The 25,292-nt window shown below is 44.0% G+C and overlaps 1 protein-coding gene across 2 annotated transcripts; it reads right to left on the reverse strand.

The window, feature by feature from the left end:
• Nucleotides 1-674: 674 nt before the first annotated feature.
• Nucleotides 675-22,962, reverse strand: LOC111840514 (beta-galactoside-binding lectin-like). Of its 2 annotated transcripts, none has more exons than XM_072711975.1 (6): nucleotides 22,865-22,962; nucleotides 21,230-21,301; nucleotides 17,287-17,363; nucleotides 17,012-17,186; nucleotides 13,235-13,323; nucleotides 675-3,867 (listed from the first exon to the last, which is right to left on the reverse strand). In XM_072711975.1, exons 1-5 carry the CDS (start codon nucleotides 22,868-22,870, stop codon nucleotides 13,246-13,248), a joined length of 408 nt encoding a protein of 135 aa, XP_072568076.1. In that variant the 5' UTR covers nucleotides 22,871-22,962; the 3' UTR covers nucleotides 675-3,867; nucleotides 13,235-13,245. The 2 variants fall into 2 exon arrangements, with proteins under 2 accessions (XP_072568076.1, XP_072568077.1); XM_072711976.1 differs by lacking the exon at nucleotides 675-3,867 and adding an exon at nucleotides 13,032-13,137.
• Nucleotides 22,963-25,292: the final 2,330 nt, after the last annotated feature.

Here is a 25,292-nt window from a genome sequence, read left to right on the forward strand (position 1 = left end):
GTCTCGTACCTGTGGGGACACGCCCACTGCTGCCACTGTGTATTTCCTGACCAAGTTCACTAATGGAAGCATTTTGTTTTCTTGCCTTAACATTCCCTTCCAAGCCCCTCACTACTTTCCTGCAACAAAATAACATTTTTATAGCCAAAATGGACCTGGGTTATTGATTCTCCCAGTCCCTGATTACAATATGCACACACCTGATGGGATTTGGCACTTTTGAAGAAAGGAAAGAGCATCTAATCAAATCTAATCAATCACTTTTAGTGTTACATAACTACAATGAGTAAACTAGTGAGTGAAGGTCTTTGGTCTATAGGTTCCCCATCAGCAGTGCAATACACTAAATAAATACAAACTGCACAAAAACAATAACTATGTAGAGAGTTTGAAAAAAACCCCCAGTAAACTAGAAATAAATTACCCACACACACAGTTAACTAAATTATACAAATATGGATTAATGATAAATAGTAACCATTAGCCAGCTGTTTGTTATGGTTGCGTTCATATATTCAGTCTGAAATGGTCAGAATGTCATATGTCCTTCTGAAATTCACAGTTTCAGTTTCAAATCACGGTTTTAGTGATTTAGACAAACTTTGGACAAATAGGTAAAACACAGTAAATTTACTGTCAAAGAAAAAGCATTCACTTTTTCAATTAAAAGGGCACATTGTTTATTACATTTGTTTTACATTTCCATCACCACAAAATTAGCCTATAATGGTGAATTGTTCAAAACATTGCTGCTTCTTATACTGTAAAAATGTATTTTGCATTTCAATAATCACATTATAATCTATAACAGTGACTTGTTGAAAACAATGTTGTTGCAGTTTGCAACTCAAGACTGTTAATTTATATACAGTACGTATAAGAAAATAAAGCAATGTTAATTGTGTTGTTAATTCCTTTCTTTTTGTTTCTTAAATAAAAAGTACAGATAAGACTACTGTTAAAGTACTGGATCGATAAGCATTAGCTGTAAGTGCTGTGTGTTAGTTTCTGCTTGTGGTTCACTGGTCTTCCTTGTCAGTGATCTCCTTTGCTGTTTTCCCTAGAGTTTCCCTGTATTTAGATCAGCCCTTGTTCCTTCTTGTTTAACCACCCTACCTGCCTTTGTTTTGACCCCATGTGGTCCTTTGTTTCTGGTTCAATGAGTGTTAAGAATAAAGTCCCCATTCGTGCCTGACGGCTGCTGTATGGATCGTCACCCGTTTCCTGTGTCCTGATGTGACAATAACATTCCATTAACGTTACAATAAAAATGTTCTCTACTGAGATTGTGATACTTTGGCAAAAGTGCTATCAAAGTTCCATGTTAAGTTTCTCAAGTTTGTTTGTATTAACAAGTTTATGTTCTGAGAACATTTCTGAAGTTGAAGGAACGTCAGTTGTATAATGTTGCAGCAGAACGTTGTTGGACCCTAATGGAGATGTTAGTGAATGCTCTGGGCACATTCCCTGTTACCTGGGTTAGACCTTGAGTGCAGCCTTAACTTAAAAAACACATCGCCACCTTCAAAGCATTCATAATCTGCAGCGGAATATAGATTGTATCAGGATCTCTTTCATGAACTAAAAACAGAAGAACAATATTTTTCTTCCGTAATTTAATTCTTTGTATATTTAGTTTGTATTGTATTGGACATAACAGATTTAGTTTCATTTTTGATTTTCTATTTTTATTTCTAAGAAGAATATTTTTTTGCTAACATTTTTTGTTTTCCTGAGAGTTTTTGTTAACAATAATAACCATAATCAGTATCGTCCGAATGCTCTAGCACAACATCCCTTATTAAAGGTGACAAATATATGTCAAACACTGAGGGCAAACATATGGATTCGCTGCCAACAGTTGCATTCACAGTGGGCCTGTGAGAAGCAAGTTGTTTTTCACGTCTATCTTCAGATCTAACCACTTCTTTTTTGGTACCTTGCACTCGGTAAAGCTGATGGACTTAACCTCAGTATGCTGCCATTCAACATACAGTGGTACCTCGGTTCTCAAACTCACTAGAACTCGAATTTCTTGAAAGTCGAATAAACCAGTTTGACCTAGAACTCGATCTGAATATCAGAAGTCGAACCGTGAACGCTGACCTAATATAAATTGTACGCGCCAGGAAATGAGTCATACTACAATGCAATTCTTACTTGAATGCCTTCTTCACAGACTGGACGATTAACCAAATAAAGCAGCACAACATTACAGTAACTAATAATAAATAAACCACTAACTTACTTGTACTATTAGATCATTTATGTCATTTATTTAAACTTTATTTTACCAGGTAAATTAACTGAAAACCAGTTCTCACTGCCTTACGTGATATTTGGGAGAAATAGCAGATTACGCATCGGAACTGCCTGGGATACAAACGTCATGCGTGTAACTAATGGTGCGTTCGATTATTTCTCTCCAAGTCGGAACTCGGATGAAAACGTCACCAAACGTCACAAAAAACGTCACTTCCCGTCGGAAACACGGCTCTTTTATGACTTTGAAGTCGGACAAGATTTTGTTGTCCGAGTTGCCCCTGTGACGTAATTTCAACATGGCGACTTGGTTTGTTTGTAGTTTGTTTGCCATTCGAAAAAAGAATATTGCTATGAATGTACTAAAAATATTTTATAAAGCTTTTAATGTCGTTTGACTAGTTCATGTTTCTTGTTTGTCTCTCGGAAAAATCTGTGTGGTAGCTCGAACGGGAGATTGTCGGACGTGATGTCACTCAACTTGGAATTTCCGAGTTCCGAGAGAAAAACGAACGCACCATAAACTCTTCAGCTAATAAGGGCAAAGGTGTGTCGTCACGGAGGCGGTTCCAGTTTGTGCAGCCGGGTGAGAGGTCGCAATGCATCTAACCGTAATGCATTGCATCAGGATCAGAATGCGTTGCTATAAGCCAGTGCTGTAAGCAAGTCGAACGCACCCAATGACCGGACTGGGGAAACAAACTGAAACGCGGACTTAATACAGAGGACTAATGACAACAACCAGAAACAGCTGATCACATGGGGATCCCACATGAGGTTAACGAGGGGGCGTGGCACACGGAAGGAGCGGACGATCGGGGCAGGACAGGGGTAATGTTGGGATAAGATCTTTATCGTTTTGGAAGCCATGAAGAAAAAAATGCTCTTCTTGTTTTATCCTGTTCATTTTGTGTTTAAATGCTAGAGAAAAAAAAAACATTTTTAGGTGTCATTTTGGGGTGCCGGGAACCAATTAATTGGTTTTCCATTATTCCTTATGGGAAAATTTTTTTAGGATTCGATCTGGAGTCTGGAACGGATTAAGTTCGAGAACTGAGGTACCACTGTACTTTTTCTTGTTTGCTATACCTGTGCTTAGGCCCCCAAATGTAGCATTTTTTCATGTTTCTATACCTCTGACAGGAGGGCCTCTACCTTGCAATGCTCATAATTTCTCTTCTTGGTTTGTTTATTTTTTGTTAGCATCATCAGAAATTTCAGCTAGAAAGACTTGGTTTCCATATCATATGAACACGTATTTGTGGACCATTTGTTGGTTTTTTTTGTGGGCAGCAACTGGGCGGGATCTCAGGTTTGTGTAGCCCCGCCCCCATCCCAGCTGGCAGGCTGTGACTGGCAGTGTTGGGGGACGGAAGGGGGTACCGGCCAGTGAGAGCCAATGTGCAACAGATTCACATCTTCAGCCCTGTCTTTGCTCTCATCAAACGCAATGTATCCTGCCTGCCTGTAGTCAGTGATGGTCCTCATCCCAATTCACCTTCTCAACCTCCTTCTTTTCATCAGACCTGAAGACACTCTTCTTCTTGATCAGTGTTTCAGGTCCCTTGTGATCCACTTGCTGGGACAGGCTCCAGGCTCCATGTGCTGGATAAGAGAAACGAACAAAGATGAATGAATAATAATATACAGCATGGTCCGTATACCCCAGCGGCATTAGGTAACAGTGTAGAAAAGACTATGGACGTTTACCTTTCTGTTAATCTGTTATGTTGTATGACAGTATACAGTAGTTCCCCCTTTATTCTACTGAGGCGCGTTTATTCTGAAATGGTTGTCGCGCGGTGATGACGTCATCAGTGCGACCGCTTGGCGCAACGGGAACGAGTGGCATATTTTTCGCCTGCCATCTCACCACCAGAGAAGGGTTAATGAGCCACTTGTGTTGGTCCGTGCCTGTGTGCGTAAACGAGCAATGTAAGTTGATCTTCTAGCACTTTAAGTCATGTTAGGTTTGTACTAGAAGTGTTCGTTCATAAATAACGGATCATTTAGTTAATGTGGGGTTGTAACTTCTGTTGTGCATAGCATGTAGCATTACCTGTCGGAGCTCATGTTAGCTGATTAGCTCGTGTGCAGCGTGATTAATATGTGTATTGTGTAATTTCAGTTTATTTGCATCACTGAATGGATTTGTATTTATTTCCTCTGCTGTAGGACCACACACTCGCGCACGTACAACCAATACAACCCAGTTATACATCATCCTCTGGTCTCGTCGCTGTGTTACTTCCTGCATGCACTGCGCTCCATCATCTTGGCCTCAAGTAGTGTTCTGGCCAACACTCCTGATTGTGTGTGGTGGTAAAATACGGACAGCCCTTACAGTCCTTCAGCCTATATTATCTACCCACCGCTATCTCACCCACATGAATGGTTCTTCGAGCCGGATGTACATCGCGCTCAATCGAGATGGACACTGAAGATGTTGAAGCCCTTGGTGCATGCCCCCGATGCTACATGCGCCCTCCACTCCATTATGGAGACTTTGATGTAGATTATAGGGGCCTTGGTGCTCACTGGCATGAACGTGAGAGGGAATCGGAGAAGTCACACCATTACCGTACCCCTCGTCAGGCCCTGAGTCACACACCTGTTGAAGCCTCAATCCCCCCAGCAGCGTTAGATGAAGTTGAGCCTGAGAGAATCCTGTTGCAGCAGTCTCAGCAGTGCTTGTCAGCAGGCTTGTCACTGAGAACGGCCCGTGCAGAGATGTTACAGCCGGTAAACACTGCACGCAACTTCCAGCCAGTACACAAGGCACATGGCCTCAACGCAGACACGGTAGATGAGGATGATGATGGAGGACGGTCACTGCTGCCGCCGCGGGTGCGCAGAGGCGAAGAAGCATCAACCCAAAGTAACCAACGTGATTGAACACCTTGACAGATTGATGAGTGAGCTGCAGGTAATGAAAAGGGAGACTCTAGCGACCCAGCAGGATTAGTCGTCATCAGGCCAGTCGCTGTCAGCTCCCCTAGTTAGTACACCTTTCGAGCCTGCCTACCCTAGTTACATCCAGGGCCCTCCCGTTACACCTCTACAGCGCCCTGCATGGTCCAGCTTGCCCCTACCTCCAACAAAGTTCCCCTCAGCGTCCTGTGCCATGCCTCGGAATCCTCCTGCTTTCTATCCTCAGCCAGCGGGACGTCCACCACACCCTCAGGGTCTACTGTACGCCTCAAGGCAGACACCAGAGTACTCCAGGCCATCATATCAGAGCAGCAGTGTAGATTCAGCCTATCGTGGTCCCCGTCCTACCATACCCAGCCTCTCTCATCGAGATCCTGGAGCGTCGCTACTGGGAGTCCTTCTCAGATTCCGTGAGCATGAGGTGGCTGTGAGTGGAGACATAAAGGGCATGTTCCACCAAGTTCATCTGCTCCCCGAAGACCGATCTCTCCTGCGCTTCGTGTGGCGTGAACTGCAGCAACACGATCCCCCTGCGGTGTACGAATGGCAGGTACTGCCCTTCGGTACCACTTGTAGCCTGTGTTGTGCTGTGTTTGCCTTGCAGCGCCTCGCAAAAGAGAACAGCCAGCCAGGAGAGGAGGTGAGGAATTCTGTCGAGAGATGCTTCTATGTGGATAATTGTCTACAGAGCTTTCCAACCCCCACCGCAGCGAGAGACCTTGTGAACAGGTTAAGAGCCCTCCTGTCCTCAGCTGGCTTCGTGCTTCGTCAGTGGGCCAGCAATGTACCCGAGGTTATCAGTCACCTATAGACAGGCTATAGTGATTAAAGGCATCAAATGCAAGAATGTGGAACATAAGGTCAGTCTTTATGCGGATGATGTGTTACTTTTTCTCCAGCATTCACAAACCACTCTCTCTGAGGTAATTACATTAATAAACTCTTTCTCAAGAGTCTCAGATTATTCAATAAACTGGTTAAAATCTACAGTTCTTCCAATTAACTGCTCCTTTCAGAACTCTTCCTCCACTCCACTGCAATCTGGGGATATTAAATATTTAGGTATTAATGTTTCACCTAGGCTGGCAGACTTAACTAAATTAAACCACATCCCACTTTTAAAGAAGGTAGAGGATGACCTGGTTAGATGGAAGTCCCTGCCCATATCACTCATGGGAAGGGTTGCATCAATAAAAATGATGGTGTTACCAAGAATTAATTATTTATTTGCAATGATTCCAAGTAAACCATCACCTGACTGGTTTAGATCTCTGGACTCCGCCATTTCTAAATTCCTTTGGAAAGATAAACCACTGCGTATTAGCTTAAAAACGCTGCAAAGGACCAAGGACAAAGGAGGACTAGATCTGCCTAACTTTCACCACTACTTCTTAGCCAACAGGCTTCAAAACATCTCAGGATGGCTAAAACATACCCTCTTAGATGAACCTTGGCTAGACGTAGAACAGGCTCTATGCAATAACATAGACATTTCGGATCTACCATTCATTAGCTCAAACATTAAACGACATGAATGCTTCAAAAGCATCAGTATCAGCTCTTCTCTGACAGCATGGTGGGAGTTTCTTAAAATGACTGAGTCTTCATTAATCCCATGCAAACGTACTCCCATCTGGAACAACCCTGACATACTACTAAACAATAATATGATAAATTTCCCGGATTGGAGTTGTAAAGGTATTAAATACTTGGAACATATATTCGAAGAAATAGACTTTATCCCCTTTGACTTATTAGTTAAAAGACATGGGATTAACAAGAATAGATTTTTAGAATATCAACAAGTTAAATCTATAGTAAAAAGGAAATTCAAGTCTAATCAAATCAAATTACAAATACCACCAAGGGTGGCAGAATTCCTTAATCTCAAAACCCCCAAATTACTGTCTAAAATATACAGGACACTTTACAAAATGGATGATTCAATATCCCTTCCTGTTGCAAAATGGGAGGCAGATTTATCAATCAGCTGGAACCACAATTTCTGGTCTAAGACATGCTTAAAAACCTTTGAACTGATTAGAAGTCCCAATTTACAATTAATACAATACAAAATCCTGCATAGAGTGCACTATACAGGGCATCGGATGTTCAGGATGGGTTTTACATCTTCTAACAACTGCTCACACTGTCAAGGGGATACACCTGACAATTACATCCATGCTCTTTGGTTCTGTCCACCTGTTCAGATGTTTTGGCGCAGGATTTGTGAGGACTTATCAAAGTGTCTGAAATGTACCATTCCAGCCTCTCCTTCAGTCTGCTTGTTGGGTGACTTAGATGGTGTCACTACCGAGATTAACACAACCCACATGGCTTTCACCGCTTTATGCATTGCTAAGAAGACTGTCCTCATGAACTGGAAAAATAAAAATAACCTTAATATCAACCAATATAGAGAGAGTTTGCTGGACCATATTAGTCTTGATACAGCTTCTGCCGCCACATTAGACCAATCTCTCTGGCCTCCTTTGATCAGCTCCATCACCTAGTGGCGGTGGGGGGTCGCAGGTTTGTCCCGCTTCGGTCTTTGTTGTTGGTGTGGGGGGGGCCTATGGGATTGGGGTGTCTGGGGGTTCCCTGGGGGGGGGGGGTTTCTGGGGGTGTTCGGCGCTGGGACTGCGGTCCTGGCCTGGATGGGGCTTTGGTGGCTCTTGGGTGGCGTCTTTCTGGCGGCTGCATGCAGCGCTGCTGGGGTAGCCTGTGCCGGCGGACGTAGGGTACCAGCCTGGCGGCCGTGCTGCTCCTGGGTGGGTCCGGGGCGGGCTTGGGGTTCTGGGGGCGCTCTACCTCCGGGCTGGGGTTCCGGCTGGGCTGGGGGGGCTTGGGTACTGGTGGGTGGGTCGCCGGGGTGTGGGCTGGCGCGTGCACTGGGGCCCGGCCCCGGCGCGGGGACCTTCGGCGCATTGGAGGGGCTGGGGGCCTCTTTAGCTGGTGGGGAGGTTGTTACCATCTGTCCGCAGGTGGTCCCTGCCTTAGGGGTATCCACTCTGCGGGGGTGGGGGGGAATCCAATAGAGTAGGAGAATGGACCCAACCTGGGTGTCTGTTGTCTTATGTAGTCTGGGAGTTGACTGAATGGTGGGGTGGGTGTAGTTTTTCCCTCTGTGGTGGGGTCTGGTTGGCTGCCCCGGGCTCTGTGGTGCCCGGTGGTGCCGCTGCTCTGGGCCCCCGGATTGGATGGGCCTCGGCTCTCCCGCCCTGGGTGGATTTCGGGGAACGGGAGTGCTTATGGGGGTCAGCGGGGGGGCTGGCTCCAGAGGGGGGGTACTTTGCCCCCCCCGATCCTTTCCTCCCCATCCCTAAATGCTTCCCTCCTCCCGCTCTGTCACCCCAACACACATATAGGGCTTTGAGGTGCAGGTGCGTCGCTGGGATGCAGGGGAGGTATTCCTCCTCTGTCCCCCCGTGACCACCTGTGTCTCAATCACACATCACAACTTAGACACTCTCATTACTTACTCTCTCATGACACATACATTTAGGGCCTTGGGGGTGGGCACAAGGAATGGCGTCCAGAGGGCGGTCTGTTCATTCAGCCTTACCTCTGGTGCCAGTGCCCACTTCTCAATTTTAAGTTGCACATAGACATTGAGGGTTCTGGGGAGGGGCCGAGCTGACACCAGCTGCTGATTGGCAGAGGGTGGTTAGCACCATGCCCTTCCCCTGTTTTAAAGCACTTTAGAACAACACGCACCAACACCACATATGAGCGGGCGGAGGGAAGCATGGGGTCTTTTCACACCCCCGTTCTCTGTTCACCATCTGGGGCCGGGGGCTGGGAGGAGCTGGCCGTCCGGTCGGGGTCTGGGCTGGTGGGCTTCTCGGCTGCTGTGGGGTCCGGGGTGGTCTTCTTGTCCCCATGCCAGAGGAAAAAAGGGATCCATCTCCGAGGTCTGGTGGCGGATTGCCCCTCTGGGGGTGGTGGTGCCTAGATCTCGGAGTATAGAGTATATATGGGGAGTGTGAATGTGCGTACGGCGTTCATTTCTGTGTCTTCATGTTGGGCGAATGGGTGAATATTTGTTTATGTGTGCATGAGGGTGGGAACGTATGCTTGTGTATGTGTACGCCTGTTTGTCTATACGTATGTGTCAGGTTGGGTCTTAGACTCCACCTGAAATAACATCTCAGGCTCTATTCCCCCCTGCCACACTCCCTGCTGGTGGATGAGGCCCCCGGCCGCCGATGCGTTGGTGGTTCTCGATGTCCGGGGCTGGATGCTCTGGTGTGTGCTGGCTCACACTCGGCGGTTGCCTGCCGGGGCCTGGCCCTTCCGGCTCTGTCGGGGCCCTGGCTGGGGGGTGGGGGGGCCCTTGGATCTCTGGGCCCGGGGTCCGGTCTGCCCTGGTGTGGCCGGCCGCTGGCGGGGCCTGCGTGCTCGCTGCCACGGCCCCCTGGGGCTCCTGCGATGTGGCTGCCGGATGGCCCCCCTCCGGAGTGCTCCTCTGCCCTTTTCTGGGTGGGGGCTGCAATTGTCCCTGCGGTGGTTCTCCTGGGGTTCCCGTGCCCTGGGGGGCCTCTGGATATCTGGGGCCCGGGTCTCCTCTGTGTCGACTTCATGTCCTGGGTGGGCGGGGCTGTGGCTCCCCACACACACTACTAGACAATTACATGGAGAAACCTTAGGAACACCAGCGCGCTGACACACAGGTGCTCACGGACACATGCTCACGGACACACACTGTCTTGATCGGCTGTTGTTTCTGGGCATGGGTTGTAAGGCTGGTTGTGTGTGCTGTTCAACAACATTTAACGTTTGATGGTCGTTGTGATTAGTACAGATGTTGTATGTTGTCTTTCTCTTTTCAACAGACATGGAAGCAGATTATCTGTTTTGTTTTTTTCTTGTTTTGTTTTGTTTTTTTTTCTCTTTTGTTTTTTTTTTTCTGTTTTCTTTCCATTCCTCTCTCTCCCTCTCTCTCTCTTCCCTCCTTCTCCTTTGTCCCCCCCCCTCCCTCTCCTTCTTTTGAGGAAGTAAATAAAAATATAAAATAAAATAAAAAAATAAATTAATAAATAATAATAAAAATAAAATAAATTAATTAATAAATAAATAGATACAGATAAAGTAGTCCCCCGCAGAGGGGGGGTGGAGGAGGGAATATAAAAAAAAATAATAAAAAAAAAAACATAGGACGAGGAAACGCTAACAAAGCCCAGACCAAGAATGCCACACTAGGTTAAGTAACAAGGAACCACAATACAAACAGGGCGAACCTAAGACAAATGGAAAATAATAAAAACTGGGGAATCAAAAACCAATAAATACAAAATACCAAATGAGGCTGGCTAGGCAAGCCTTAAACACACAACCAAAGGGTTAACAACCTGAGCCACACACTCAACCCACTGAGCCAAGTCCAGGGAGTAAGGAAACACACTACAGACTACACACTACACTAAGACAGAGGAGAGAACAGGATGGCCAGCAACACCTGCTGGCCAAACGGGGAATAAGCACCTGCTGTGGGCAATGGACTCCTACAGATAGGGTCAAAGCACGATACCTGTGTCTGTGTTTTACAGACATTGGAGAGGCAGTATCATGCTCTGAGGTTGGTCTGCTGCTGAGTGACCAAAACCACAACAATCTCATCCAGCTTGTCCATCGTAGAATACTTCAAAGCAGGCCTTTCCTTCAGTATCAGTTGATTTGGTATTAATTAAGCAAGATAATAAGCCAAAACACACCTCAAAATTATACAAAAGCTATCTGATAAAATATGAAGTGAATGAACTAATGAACTAATTTCCAAAATACGCTCATTCCACAAGATGTTTTTGAGAAAATTTTTGTGGACTTGAAAATTTAACGTACATTAACATTTCTGTTTAACTTGACTGTGTTTTGGAAATTTAACATACATTTTTCATTGGATTGCCAAGAGGGCTGAGTGAGTTTTGGTTCCCAGTACTGTAATGTACGATGACAAAGCCTGACTTTACGTAACTGGCAGTATTACCTTAAAAAAAAGATAAAATGGACTGAGTTTTGGAAATTTGAATTGGTCTTCCCAGTATTGTCTGTAATCCTGTTGAACTTTTAAAGAAGGAATTTGACAGAAGATTAAAAAAAAAAATTTAAAAATCCTTTATTTCTTGAGAATTGCTGCAGAGAAAAACGTTTTGGATGATTCCTTGTTGAAACTTGTTAACGAGATGCCTTGTGTCTGTTTAGCTGTTTTCAAAAGAAATTGTGGCTATATTCAGGAATCTGACAATTTTCTCTTTCCTTGAACATTGCTTTGGGACATCTTATAATTTGTTTTTAATATAGCAATGCCTTTTTTTGTATTTATAGAAAATTATTTACTACAATATGAGAAGTACTCAAACTTTTGAAAGGTACTGTATGTCCTGCATGTGCATATCTTCTCTAGTCAGTGAATGAGTTACGGCTGCACAGTAAAGGAAAAAAAATTACATATGATTATGATAAATATTTTGACATGTATAAAGCAAAACAATTTACCCAAAATAAATTACAGCAAAACTGAAAAAAAAAAAAAAAAAAAAAAAAAACCTTCCCGAAGAGCTTAGGTTCAATAACGCTGACCTCTGGCTCGCACAAGATAACATGGATAGTCCTGAGTCGACATTAGGCCTCAGCTAGCAATTCTCCACTGACATTCTAGGATATAAACGCCGCACTATTCGCTATGATGAGCACACAATGCTTAACATCTACAAGGTGCTCGCCAGCCAGTATGACTTTGGGTTTAATCCTGCCCTACACCACCAAAGGGAAGATGTTAGTGAGATGCCTGTGCGACAAGCACAGAGGCTGGGATGACCCCCAGTTGCCATCACATCTCCTCCAGCAGTGGAGGGACTGGGAAGAAGAGCTGCAGTTACTCCCTCAAGTCAGCCTCAGTCGTCCATACCTACCTAGGGGTGCAACCGCTGCGGTACGAGAGAGAGGGCTTCACGTGTTCTGTGATGCGTCGGAGTTAGCCTACGGGGCAGTGGCATACCTTAGGACAGTCGGCAGTGACGGCACACCACACTTGGCTTTCATAATGGCCCGATCCAGGGTTGCCCCAAGACGTCTGCACTCTATGCCCAGGTTGGAGCTGTGCGGCGCACTCACTGGAGCTCAGCTCTCCAAGTTTCTCAGAGATGAGCTGACGCTCGAGATAAAGGAAACAGTAATGTGGACAGACTCCACGACCATGCTGACCTGGCTGAAATCGGAGTCCTGCCGATTAAAAGTCTTTATCGGCACCCATGTAGCCGAAATTCAAGACTTCACTCAGCAGCACACATGGCGGTATGTTGACTCTGCTCAGAACACTGCAGATGATATTACTCGTGGCAAGAAACTGCAGGACCTAGCTAGACCCAACCGATGGAGTCAGGGCCCCCGTTTCTCCTTTTGCCTTCAGACTAGTGGCCGGCAGATCCTACCGGTGCCTTGGGAGATTCTCCAGACCCCTCTGAGCTTCGCAAGTCAACATTCTGTGGCATGACAGCCACGGTTGAGAGGCAAGCTGATTCAGAGTTCAACCAGTATAATACTTGGAGCGAACTACTGCAGGCCATGGCACAGGAGCTGCATGGGGCAGCTGAAAAGGATGGATGCGCCAGTGCGGAAAACTATTGCCAGGCAGAGACAGTTCTACTCAGAAGGGCCCAACAGCGCAGCTTCCCTGAAGAATTCCGTCTCCTTAAAGTAGGGAAACCAGTCCAATGCAGCAGCCGTCTTTATAACCTCTCGCCAGAACTCGATGCAACGGGAGAGCTCATCAGAGTCGGTGGTCGTCTCCGCCAATCTGAAGATTTGGATTACACCAGCCTGCACCCAGTGGCGCTAGACCCCTCCCATCCGGTGACCCATCTGCTCATACAGGACTTCGAAAGTTGCCTGAAGCATCCTGGACCAGAGCGTGTCTTTGCAGAGACCCGGCGGTCATACTGGGTCCTGCGAGGCCGGGAGACAGTGCACCGGTTCCAGAGAACTTGTACTGAATGCCGTCGCTGGAAAGCGAGGCCTGCTGTGCCTAAAATGTCTGACTTACCTGTAGCCCGTTTACTCCTCTTTAAACCTGCCTTCCACTCTGCCGGCGTGGATTGCTTCGGGCCATTTGAGATCAAGGTGGGAAGGCACCTAGAAAAGAGGTGGGGGATTATATTCAAATGTCTCACAATCAGAGCTGTTCATCTGGACGTCCTCACCTCTATCAACGCTGACTCCTTTCTTATGGCTTTGCAGAGGTTTATTGCCCGTAGAGGGACCCCTGCCGAGCTCTACTCAGACTAAGGGACTAACTTCAAAGCAGGTGATAAGGAGCTACAGGAGGCGTTCTGCCGACCTTCAGTCGCTCCTGGACCTCCACAAGATCCACTTCCACTTCAATCCTCCGGCAGCCCCTCACTTCAGCGGTGCGTGGGAACGAGAGATCCGATCTGTTTAGACCGCCTTGTGTACCACCATCGGAACACAGCCCCTTCAGGAGGAGGTCCTCCGCACCGTCTTCATCGAGGTGGAGGTGATCCTCAACTCCAAGCCGCTGGGTTACGTTCCATCGGATGTCAGCGATCCTGATCTGGTGACCCCTGCCTGTCTGCTGATGGGGCGGCCTGACGGGTCTCTGCCACAAGTTGTCTATCCCAAGGATGAGCTTCGCAGTCAACGGAGGTGGAGGCATGCGCAGGTGCTGGCGGACCACTTCTGGGCTCACTTCGTCAGACTCTACTTACCGGGGTTGCAGCTCAGACAGAAGTGGCAGTCCTCCTCAGCCGATGTCACAGAGGACTCTGTGGCAATGATCGTGGACCCTCAGCTACCTAGGGCCATGTGGCCTACTGGGCGAATCGTTAAGGTCCACCCCAGCCCTGATGCTCGCATCAGGTCTGCAGATGTGAAGGTCAAGGACATCCCCCTGTACTCTGACGAGCATAAACTTCTCGCATCGGGGTGAATGTGCATCCTTATCCCACCTCATTTTGCCACAGCAAATAAGTAATAAAGGATGATTAAAGACCAGATCCGGGGGTGACTCATATTTACACATCACACAACGCAGAGCAACACCAGGGGTAGACTGCAGCAGGGCCGACGCGACGTCCCTGTTACACTCAGCATTAACTGTTAATAATTTAATAGTTATGACTGAAGGTAGCTTAGTAGACTAGTTATTATGTATTTCACTAATAAGTTTGTCAATAAATTACTACACAAGCAAGGTAACATTATATATTAAGCTGTTCTGGTTATCAACGGGTTCATGATAAAGCTTATGGCTCTCCTAGAGTCACATGGTTCACTGTGAATTTAGTACCAAATTTACAGCAAAATAGCTAAAAATTATTATGTGGTAATTTATATTGTTACGTGCCGTAAGGAAGATACGTGCCGTAAGTTCAGGAGGATGCCCTGCAGGTTCTTAGGATGTCCTGCACACTCGCCTATTCGTCTGCCGCTCCTTCGACTCCACCTTCTGGACCTGGCCCCGCCTCCCTCGCCTTCCGAGCAGTTTCCGGTTCGCCGTCAGAAGAGCACACACTTCGTCACTTCGTCTGCTCGCTTGTTAGCTGCCTGCCTTTCTTGTTTATTCGTAAACGTGGGGATTACTGTTTGTTTGGTTAGGTAGTTATGCTGCATTCCATTTGCCTCGGAATCCGATTTTCGGATTCCGATATTACGTCACATCCACTAAAAACTCGGGAAAATCGAGTCGGATATGTTCCATTTGCCACAGAAGTAGCAATACCATGGACCCATATGGAAATAGCAAGATTTTTTTCTTAGCCGGACAATTTGTCGGATTTACGGTACCTTTAAATGGCCTTTATCTTCGTTCACTTACAATTAGCCCGAACTACCTTAAATCCGACTAATCATGAAATCCAATTCTAGACCGGTTAATTGGTAGCCATTGTTAGCAATATCACTTGATAACACATTACGCGTGGTGCTTCACGTATAAAACTCCGTAGCAACACGTCCACAGATAAGTTGGACGGTATAGTGTGTGCGACCGATTTAATGAGCCAGAAATGAGAAGTAGTGCTTAAACAGGATAAAACTACAACTTTCCCTTCTGTTGATAAAGGGCGCAGCCATCTTCGATTCTGAACTCGGGATCCTCTGCGTTATCCAAGATATTTCTCAAATCTCCGAGAAACGGGAGCGCGCATGTCATCACTTCCGGCTTCGAAACTCGGAATCCGAGTTCCGAGGGCAAATGGAATGCACGATTAGGCTTAGGTATTGTGCACATTTAATTTCTGCTTTTGTGGACAGCGTTCGAACAAAAAAGTGTTTTTCATATAATTTCATCTCCCTCAGTTTGAATAACTTAGAATATAACTGAAATAGATTTAAAATAAAGCTTCCGTTTGTCGATATTGACCTATGTTTTTTACCATCATTATCCTCACTCCCGTTCTTTTTGTCCCATGAGTGCGAGGTGTGAATGGGTGGTTTTTAGCTTATTTTGTGGATGATCAATGATATTGGATTTTGATAACTGGATGTTTTTAGAGATGGGTGCTTTTTGTATAATTTTATAAACAGGAAGGCGTATATTTTGCATGGCAGCCTTCATGAAACATTATAGAATATTATCATTTGTACGTTATTTCTATCGGAAAATGTTTGAAAAGTGTTAGTTTAACATTTCTATAATGTTAATATGTCTTACAATTTTTCTCCTTAAAAATTAAGGAATTATGTTTAGTGTTTTGCATGCGAAGTGAGAAACAGACCAGTGCTTGAGATGTAACGTCCACGAAATCCAACCCAGCCAGTCGCAGCGAGACAAAGTTTCCCGATAAGTGAGTTTTATTTTGGAATATTGCTTCAGTAAACCGTGACCATTAACGAAACCCGTTCATCGCTGCTTAATTACTCGGTGTGTAGTAACAGTGCGTAAAGTATGTTGCTGTTGGATAGACCTGGAACTAATTGTAATTTTCATCATAAGAAATGTTGAAAAAGGCTTCCAAAATTAAAGTTCGCTGTATTCAAGGCGTTTCTAGCAGTAGTTTACACTGGGGTAAGGTGAACATGCACGGAGATAGAACAGAAAATTATGCAATGCTATATTTCAACCACTAGAGGTCACAATGGTAACACAAAGCTGCAAGGATTCAAAAGGGCAGTTTTTCCTTGAACAGTTAGATATCTACGAAAATGAGCTACAATTTTCTATACTATTATCTTTAAAGTTTTGTGTAGCCTGCTTTTTTGAAATTTGACATTTATTATTGTTCTTTGTAAAGAACCACAGGATAAAACCAACTTTTCATCCTGATGTATAAAGTGGATTAAAAGGAAAAACAATGGATTCTTTTTACCACTATAACATGAAACTGTAAGAATTTAATGAGCTAATTTCTTCCTTGACAAGTGGACTCAAAAGTAACGGTTCTACACAGCAGTGAGATGCACTACACTAAATTATCTTTAAGGTATTTTTTTTATTTTATTTTATTTAAGACGTAGATTACATATTTCATTTTAGGTATCAAATTTAGCATTTAAACAAAGGATGTGATGCTGTTCCTTGTGATATTGCACATCTTGATCTTTATTGCACTGCTGTTTGCCAGGACTGTGCAGAGACTTTTTGAGGGGCAGGTGCTCTACGGTTAAATAGGAGCCACTCACTTCCTTTTAACTTTATGCACGAGTTCACAATAAAATAGTTTCGTGCTCAGGCACCGCCTATCCACTGCACATGCCTGCTGTTTGTACTGTATTGCACTGTTGTCCAATGTTCTTCTGAACGCATGACAGTATAACTTGGAGAAATGGAGCTTTGTACACAAACACGGATGGATGGCCTCACCTTGAACTCCTCCCCTTGCTCAAAGGGGAAATGTTCATCCTTCACAACATTGGTCCAGGTGCTGTTATTCTGCTTGTAGGAGAAGACAGTGGTGTTGCGGTCATTGTGGAATTCAAAGCGGACATCAAACTGCAGGGCAATGTTTTCCTCCCCGAGGCCGATGTTGATGCTGAACCTGGAGGGGGGCAAGAATGGTGGTGAGGTTCAGTGTATGGGAAAGGCAGAAGCCAATCAGAGGCTGAAACCTCAAAGCAGTAGGAGGGGAAATGACTCACCTCTTGGCGTTTAGCTTGGGTATCCCAGTGATCTTCAGCTGGTTCGTAGCCATCACAGGCATGTCCTTCAGCGTCAGCTGGAGAAACGCAAAAATAAGGAGTATTTTGAGGAAATCCATGTGAGACAGGGACAACAAGGAAACTGCACACATACAAAACAGGATTCAAACCAGCAACCTTAAACACATAAGGTCGTAGTATATGTATATTATGATATGGAACATTATATGCAATATAAAACTACATGCCACATTGAGAATGTAATTTTTAGGACAACACTAAAAGGGTGTAACCCATGGAGAATGTAACACTGGAAAACAACATTAAGTCAATGTAGTTTGTAGCGGAACATAACCTTTTTAGGAGTTTCTGGATGCTGCTCCATCGCACCAAAGTAACCATAAAAGCTTGTTTTTGGGCTTTGTACTGGCCCACGCTATTGACCCACAAAAGCTAAAGTCATTGATATGAGACCTGGGAGGCCTGTGTATTAATAAGTTGTTTAGAGATACCGTAATAGAGAGGGGGGTCTGTTTTGGTTTTTTGTTTGTGTTTGTTTTGGTGAAGTAAGGATACTTTCTACTGCAGTAGAAAGAGGCCAGAGAGAGCCTGTGTAGTAACGGTTATTTAGAGGGACTGCCCTAGAGAGAGGCTGTCTGTTTTGGTGAAGCAGAAGTATTTTTAAAGTAGAAAGAGGCCAGAGAGGCCCTGTGTAGTAAAAGCTGCAGATATTGGGTTAAGAGAAGAAGATCCGCTGAATCGGACTGAATTGTTAGGAAAAGTCCTCTGGGAGGAAAAGGGGCCAGAGAGGGTTTAGTCTAATAGGGAGATAGTATGAGTAAGTGGAGAAAGCGGCCATATACAGACGCTCCCCGGGACACGATCATCCATGTTACGATATTTCAGCTTTATGATTCGTAAATGATTTTCACTTTCAGTACATTATTCAATGTTAAATGAAATATTCAACAGTTTATTATAATATAGGCTTTGTGTTAATGATTTTGCCCAACTGTAGGCTAATGTAAGTGTTCTAAGCTTGTTTCTAAGGTAGGCTAGGCTAGGCTATGATGTTTGCTGTGGTAGGGGTACTGTATTAAAATACATTTTTTCCTTATGATAGGTTTACCAGAACATAACTCTGTCGTGTCCTGGCCAGAGACGGTATAAAAATTTGTGCTGAGAAGGAAGAAGAGCAAATATATTTGACAGATAAGTCGAGAGAATATATGAAGCGGTGATTAGTACATTAGTAATACAGATGAATAAGGGGTCTAACTTAGAATGTGACAAGTTTGCGGAGACGCAGGCCGAATTATACTTGTACAATAGGACAAAATCTTAAAACAACAGTGGAACGTTTATATAAAAAAAGAAGGCAAATCACTTTGAGGTTGTCAAAGCTCAGAAAGAATGCTTACACAGAATGCTTAGACAGGTAATTCATATTATGTACAGTGTTCATTTAAAATGAAATAGACAAAGTGCCTACAGGTTATCAAAGTTAAGAAGCATTTTTAATTTGAATGTTTGTCTTCTCCTTAATTTTATACACTAGAGAAATAATCTAGGCTTAGTTAGTCATGCTGCAATTTTTCTGAATGGAATAATTGTAGTTGTAATAGTTGTAATACGGAAAAATAAAGAGTTCCTTGTTCAATAAAAGGGAGATGTGTTTTTATTTTCTTATTAAATATAAAAAAATACCAAAACATTTAATTGTGGGAAAATTGTACCATTACATCCCTAGTATCCATTAATGGCAAGGCCACCTCTGATGAATGAGCAAAGGTGGAGTTCCAAGGGGAAGTAAAGCAGAGTGATAGGTAAAGAAAGGAATGTCAGGTTGTCTAGATGGGTAAAGGGAAGTGAGCGGCAAGCAGTGGAGGAAGGAATGCGAGAGTGAGTTAGTAGTGAAGGCCAGACGTGGGGATGTGAGGTAAAAGGCAGTGGCAAGAAATTTGCAGAAGGAGCATCTGGTGGTAAAGCAGAGGAACTGCTGGACACCCCTAACCCTCCACATGAAGGGTGGAGTCAATTCCAGGAAAGAATATCAGGAAAAGGGTCCAGACAAGGGAGAAGGAGAAGGACAGGAGGATGTGTTGACTCAGACTGTAATGAAGGGTCCTGTATAAGGGTGGACAAGTTTGAGATAGCGACAGAAATAGCAAATGAGAGTGAGGAAGAAGCAGAGGAAGAGGATAGAGCAGAGCAGAGAACAGTGAGAAGCAGGAGGGCCTTGTGGCCCCCTGATAGGTGCTCTCTGATGTGCCCACTACTGTAGTGGTAAATGAATCACAGACACAGTATGTGCTGTGGGCATGTCAGGATCTGGAGGGTCTGCTCCTTACCTTAGACTCTCTATTCTGGCAGACGGGGCCGGGAATTGGCTAAAAACATTTGAGGAGAAAACTATGGGACTGTTCCTGGCGATAGGGGATATAAAGGCGGTTCTGGCTGGTGTTCTGGTGGACAGAATGTGGAGGGTGCTGTGAAGCAGTGGCCTGGCCGTGGTGGCAAGTCAGGTTAGGTTAGGTTGGGGAGCATGCACTGGTACAGTGTGTTGTCGTACCCAACACATGATGAAGCACCCTGGGATCCCAGCAGGCAACCCCCCATGTGGACACGCGGTCCAGTCCCACCCTCCGGAAATGATTTATCTGCCGGAGCCAGGTGTTACGTGGGTGTCCCCTCAGCCTGATCCTCAGCAATGAGGATCCTCCGCGCCGGATCACCCCCAGGGAATCACGCCACATGGGCGTTGTGGTGTAACTGAGGCTTCCTCACAATGCAGGTAATGTGCCTCATTCAGGACTCCCTGAGCAACTGCTCGTTCGACACCAGCAGTACCCAAGAATTCTCCAAAGATCAAAGGAGTACAGTGTTCATCTCCAGTCACTGAATAGCGTCTCGCAGTGATATAGTAAAACAGGGGTACTATATAGGACTCTAAAGACTTGGACCTTCGTGCTCTTACAAATATATTAAGAGCACCACACACCCCTTTCCAGTGACCTTATGACCCCCCCATGCTCTCCCAATCCGTCACCAGAGACATGAATGTCACTGCCGAGGTAAGCGAATCTCTCGATGCAGACAGACACAGACACACTGCTGATGGCTGTACCCAAGAGGTCTTTAAAGGCCTAGATCTTAGTTTTTATCCAGGAGACTCGCAAGCCCAGACACTCAGATTCCACTCTAATTCTCTCTATAGCCCTGATCAGAGCCTTCATTGACTCCATGAAGATCACAGCATTGTCAAGATGCCCCACAGCCACTGGACCCCATGACTCTGCCCAACACCCAGCCCATGCAAGCAGTGAACAGAGTAGGAGCAAGAACACACCCTTGGAGAACCCCAGAATCACCTGGGTAGAACACAGAGGTTCTGCCTCCACTCTGCACAGCACTCACAGTAGCAGTGTACAGGCCAGCTGTCACGCCCGGCTCGTACGATCCTCGTGTGTGCCACGCCCACCTCGTTACCTAGTGTTTATTCCCGATTATAATCACCTGTGGCTTGTTACGTTCAACCTGTCTTGTGTATTTAGTCCGTGTCTCAGTCAGTATTCCCCAGATATGTCATGGTATTGTTAGTGGATGTTCGTGGCTGTCTGCCCTTTCATCACCAATAAACCCTGTTTACCAGTCTGTCCGGCTGATCTCGCCCGCTTCCCCGCTCGCCTGCTCCGCATCATGACACCAGCCATGATGTCCAACAATTTTGGGGGGATCACACAAAGTCTTAGAACATCCCACAGGGCAGCATGATAAACTAAGTCAAATGTTTTACGAATATCTACAAAGGTATTCGTGTTCGTGCTCAATAAGAAGCCTCAGTGGCAGGATACGGTCAATGGTAGACTTCTTAGGCATAAAACGAGATTGCTCCATGGCGACAGGGACACCTGTAAATGATGCACGTCAGTTTGATGGTTACCTTTGGCAGTGGCTGAGTGTGGCCGAAATGAAGCTGGAGCACACAAAGGAGGAGGAGAGCCCAGCTTCCTATCTGCAAAGACAAGAAAAGACGTGGCAAACTGAGAGAGAGCAGGACCTGCAGAACCCGGCGCTCAGTGGACTGTACCAAAGGCACTTCCAGGAGGTTGAAGCAAGTGGTGGGACTCAATACTATGTCTGAGATGCAGTACCGTGAACTCATGGTTCACGCTATTGAGGTATAGAGGGAGGAGGAGGATTCCACTAAAGGCTGTGAGAGGATACTGATAAAGAAAGACTGTTCCTTGCATATGTATCCTCTTGTGTTCTCACTTGACAGTCCATTGTGTATGAATAATGGTTCAGTATTGACACAGTATTAATTTTGTTCACAGAACCACAGTATGGACATGAGGTGTGTAGCTGTTATGCACAGCCACATACTGCCCCTTGGCGAGAAAGAAGAGGAACTTTTTGAAGATAGCCTGGTAAAGCAAGATTCTTTTTATGATGCGGTTTCAAAATTTAATGTGTTATTTAAAGTGCAGGATAACCCTTAAGTAAGAGAGGAAGGCAGAAGAACAAACTAAATGGATATTTTTCAATGTTTAAAGGCGAGTACAATCACAAAACCTAAACATGCTCTGGGGTTTAAAGCCATAGGGTTACCTGGCTCTGTAAAGGTGCAAAATGAAGGCAGCAACATTCAATATTCATTCAGGCACACATCTAGTAAAATGTTCTTTGAACAGTTAACTGTGGGGACAATGCACACTGCTTGGATTATCAGATGATGTATTTCCATGTATAATTATTACTAATTACATTCACTGTGCACTGGAATAAATATATGGACTAATAACTCTAAAACTAAATAAGACACGAAGTATATTGTGCTTTAAGCACTTCATTATGGGACAGTGCACAACTTTAAGTGGTCATTTATTGCACAATGGAAATAATAATCTTAATATATCTTAAGGAGCAGAGTTGATGACCATAGCTTTAAAGTTTGCCTAATTTCTTCCGCTCACAAGACGAAAACAATTTTTCGGGCTCCGTAATATACCTGTTTTCTCTTTGCATATACTTAATGAACAGCGTACCTATCAGTTTGCTTGTTTACTTATTATTATTATTACTGTTATTATTATTTTTGATTCCGCAGCTGACTTATTTCGCATTGAAACATTAACATTCATGTAACTTTTAAGTGATCTTGTCTATTCCAAAAATTGCTACATGGCAGCAAAAAGACATGTCCAGTGGCTGTCAGCAGCTAGATACTGTTAAGGCCTATTTAAAGTTAAATTTAATTTCTAGCACAAGTAGGCCGAAGTAAATGCATAAAAATGATTAAGTTGATGCTGATAATGAACTAACTTTCAGTAGTAGCACTCGATCACAGGAAATTCTGTGGTCGAAAATTATTGATCAAATTCAGCTATGAATCGCCAGCACTGACTAGATCATTATCATGCTGATCATAGTTAAATTTACGGCTTAGGATAAATATTTCATTGTTTTTTATTATTTTATTTTTTTTAAGAGTATAACAATAGCTGAAATCCAGCTGGGTTAGTTTTAATCCATTCCCACAAAAGCTATCGAAATTAAAATATAGATATATACTTACATTCATCTTCCCGGTGTTGTTGCACAAATTTTGAGAATGAATATCAGTAATTTCCAGGATGGTTCTTTTGACTGTAACCCCGATTTTTGCGACGTGAACATGCACTCCCACTTTATGAAATCCCCTTACGAACCAATCAGAACTCAGTTCACGCCTACCCAACTCGGTCCCCAGGACTAAATCAACCAATACAAATTAACAATTTTTTAAACTTTTTTTTTTTTATCAAAAGATTAAGGAGTTCTCAATAGGTATGTCTGTTGATTTTAGAACTGATATCGAATGCAATAAATAATCACAAAATTTTAAACTTAAACAGTGTGACATTGTTTTGAATTAATAAATGCATTAAGAGTTTGGCGTAATTTCTAATTCTTTTTTATTGTGACAACTTTGTGGGTCACATTAAAGGAGATTACAGGTATTTTAAAACGGAATTCCACTGACAGTGTTCAACCAGCAGCATCACTGACAGGGGAACGCGACATCATGGTGGATGGATGCTTCAATTACCTCCACACGGTGACCGAAATACCAGTAATATCATATATACTTCTCATTTCTTTATTTTTTAAAAAAATAATAATTAATATTTATAGAAAGTACTGTAAAAGAACGCTCTCGAGAGAAATACCTACAGTATACAGAAAAAAGCTTACAAAGCGAGGACTAGCTACAAGGCAAAAATAACTTTCATAAACTACCTTGACCTCTACGATATGCCCAGGCGGAGGTAAGGTCCAGGGCAGTTTAAAAAAACCTTTGCCTTTACCCCATTTAGGTTGTTTAGGCAGGGATAAGGTAAGGTCTGAATAATACATTTTGGATCGACACTGCATTTAGCAGAGCTGGAGAGATAATTAACCAGTACCCATACTTTTGTTGACTGAAATTTGGTGGCATTTTAAAAAGAATTTTGGAGTTCTTTTTGAATTTAGGGATTAATTATCATTGTTGACACACCACAGTACACAACAATGAAATGTGTTCTCTACATTTAACCCATGTGACATAGCAGGGGGCAGTTAATTCAGCGCCCTGGGAGCAGTGTCTTGCTCAGGGTACCTCAGTGGTGTCTTGGTGGTCAGGGATTCGAACCTGCAACCTTTCAATTACATGTGTGCATCCCTAACCATTAAGCCACCACTGCCCATATGTGCACCTCTACCTGTGCATGCCTATATGTACCATGTTATAGCTGCATTGACCGCCAATGTTGTGTATTAATGCACTAATGATCTAATCAGTTTGCAACTAATGAACTTTGGAAAATTATTACGTGATGGTCTTGATTTTCTCGCGCGACACTGGTCTTGATTAGAGCTGGGCTCCGATGCGCTAGCTGGTGGTAACACTAATGATTTTTAATGTTTATGTCAATAGACTCCAAAAGCTTTAAAATGGTAGGTGATGCTACTGATATTTTAATTGCTGAAAAAAATCACTTTGGATTCAGAACAGCTCATAAAAACATTAAAAAAATGGAAGAGATGAACGTGAAGTAGTTCATTTTAATCTGTATGGTGTGAACTTTGAGCTAGTTCTGGTTAAGTGTGAACTTGCAGAACACTGATGGCAGTAATATTATCTTAAAGGGGGCCTCATTAAGTTTTTGTTGATGTATTAATTATGTAGATAGAGAAGACGTGAAATTAGAATCAGTCAGGCGTTTTTTTAATATATTTTTTTAGAAAGCTGAAGTATGCAAAGTAATACATTTGCCTCAGTATATTCCAGCCCTTTTAAAACTTGGATATTGTATATTCATCATCTCAGTTTACGATATACAGTACAATGCCATATGATCAGCTTTTGCAACCAGCTACACAACAATGTTGCAGAGTTGTGCACTTTTAGTGAATAGATCCAAATATTTCGATCACATTAAATTATGAATTAGCACAAACTTAGCAGTGTAAGGCAGGCTGGTAACATGCATAATTAAAGCTTTGCTGATCGGCCACACTGGCATCAGTTTGTCCTGAGGGCACAGCCAGTACAGGGTGGTCAGGTATTTGTGTCTCTGCTTTAAGGTTTACCCTGCTTGTCCCTGGTTTAATTCTATTCTACTTATATTTATGTTTCCTAATGTTAATTCTCACTGTTTATCAATGTTCCTTAGTTCTTTTGCTTGTAATTTATTCCACCTGTCTCTTGTTGTCCTGCACCTTTATTGACTGGTTGATTTTGTTATGGTCCACACCTGCCCCTTGTTAGTCCTTGTTTTTCTGTGTATTTATGTTATTGTGTTTTAGTAACAATGTTCATTTCCTAGTCTTCCTCCCAGTTTTTTCCCTATTCCCTAGTGTATCAAATCCCCGACCAGCAAGGCACCACTGAGGTACCCTGAGCAAGGTACCACCCCCAAGCACTGCTCCCCGGGCGCTGAATTAGCTGCCCCCTGCTATGTCACATTGTCACATACAGT

This window comes from Paramormyrops kingsleyae, chromosome 5 (assembly GCF_048594095.1).
Source record: "Paramormyrops kingsleyae isolate MSU_618 chromosome 5, PKINGS_0.4, whole genome shotgun sequence".
NCBI lineage: Eukaryota > Metazoa > Chordata > Actinopteri > Osteoglossiformes > Mormyridae > Paramormyrops > Paramormyrops kingsleyae.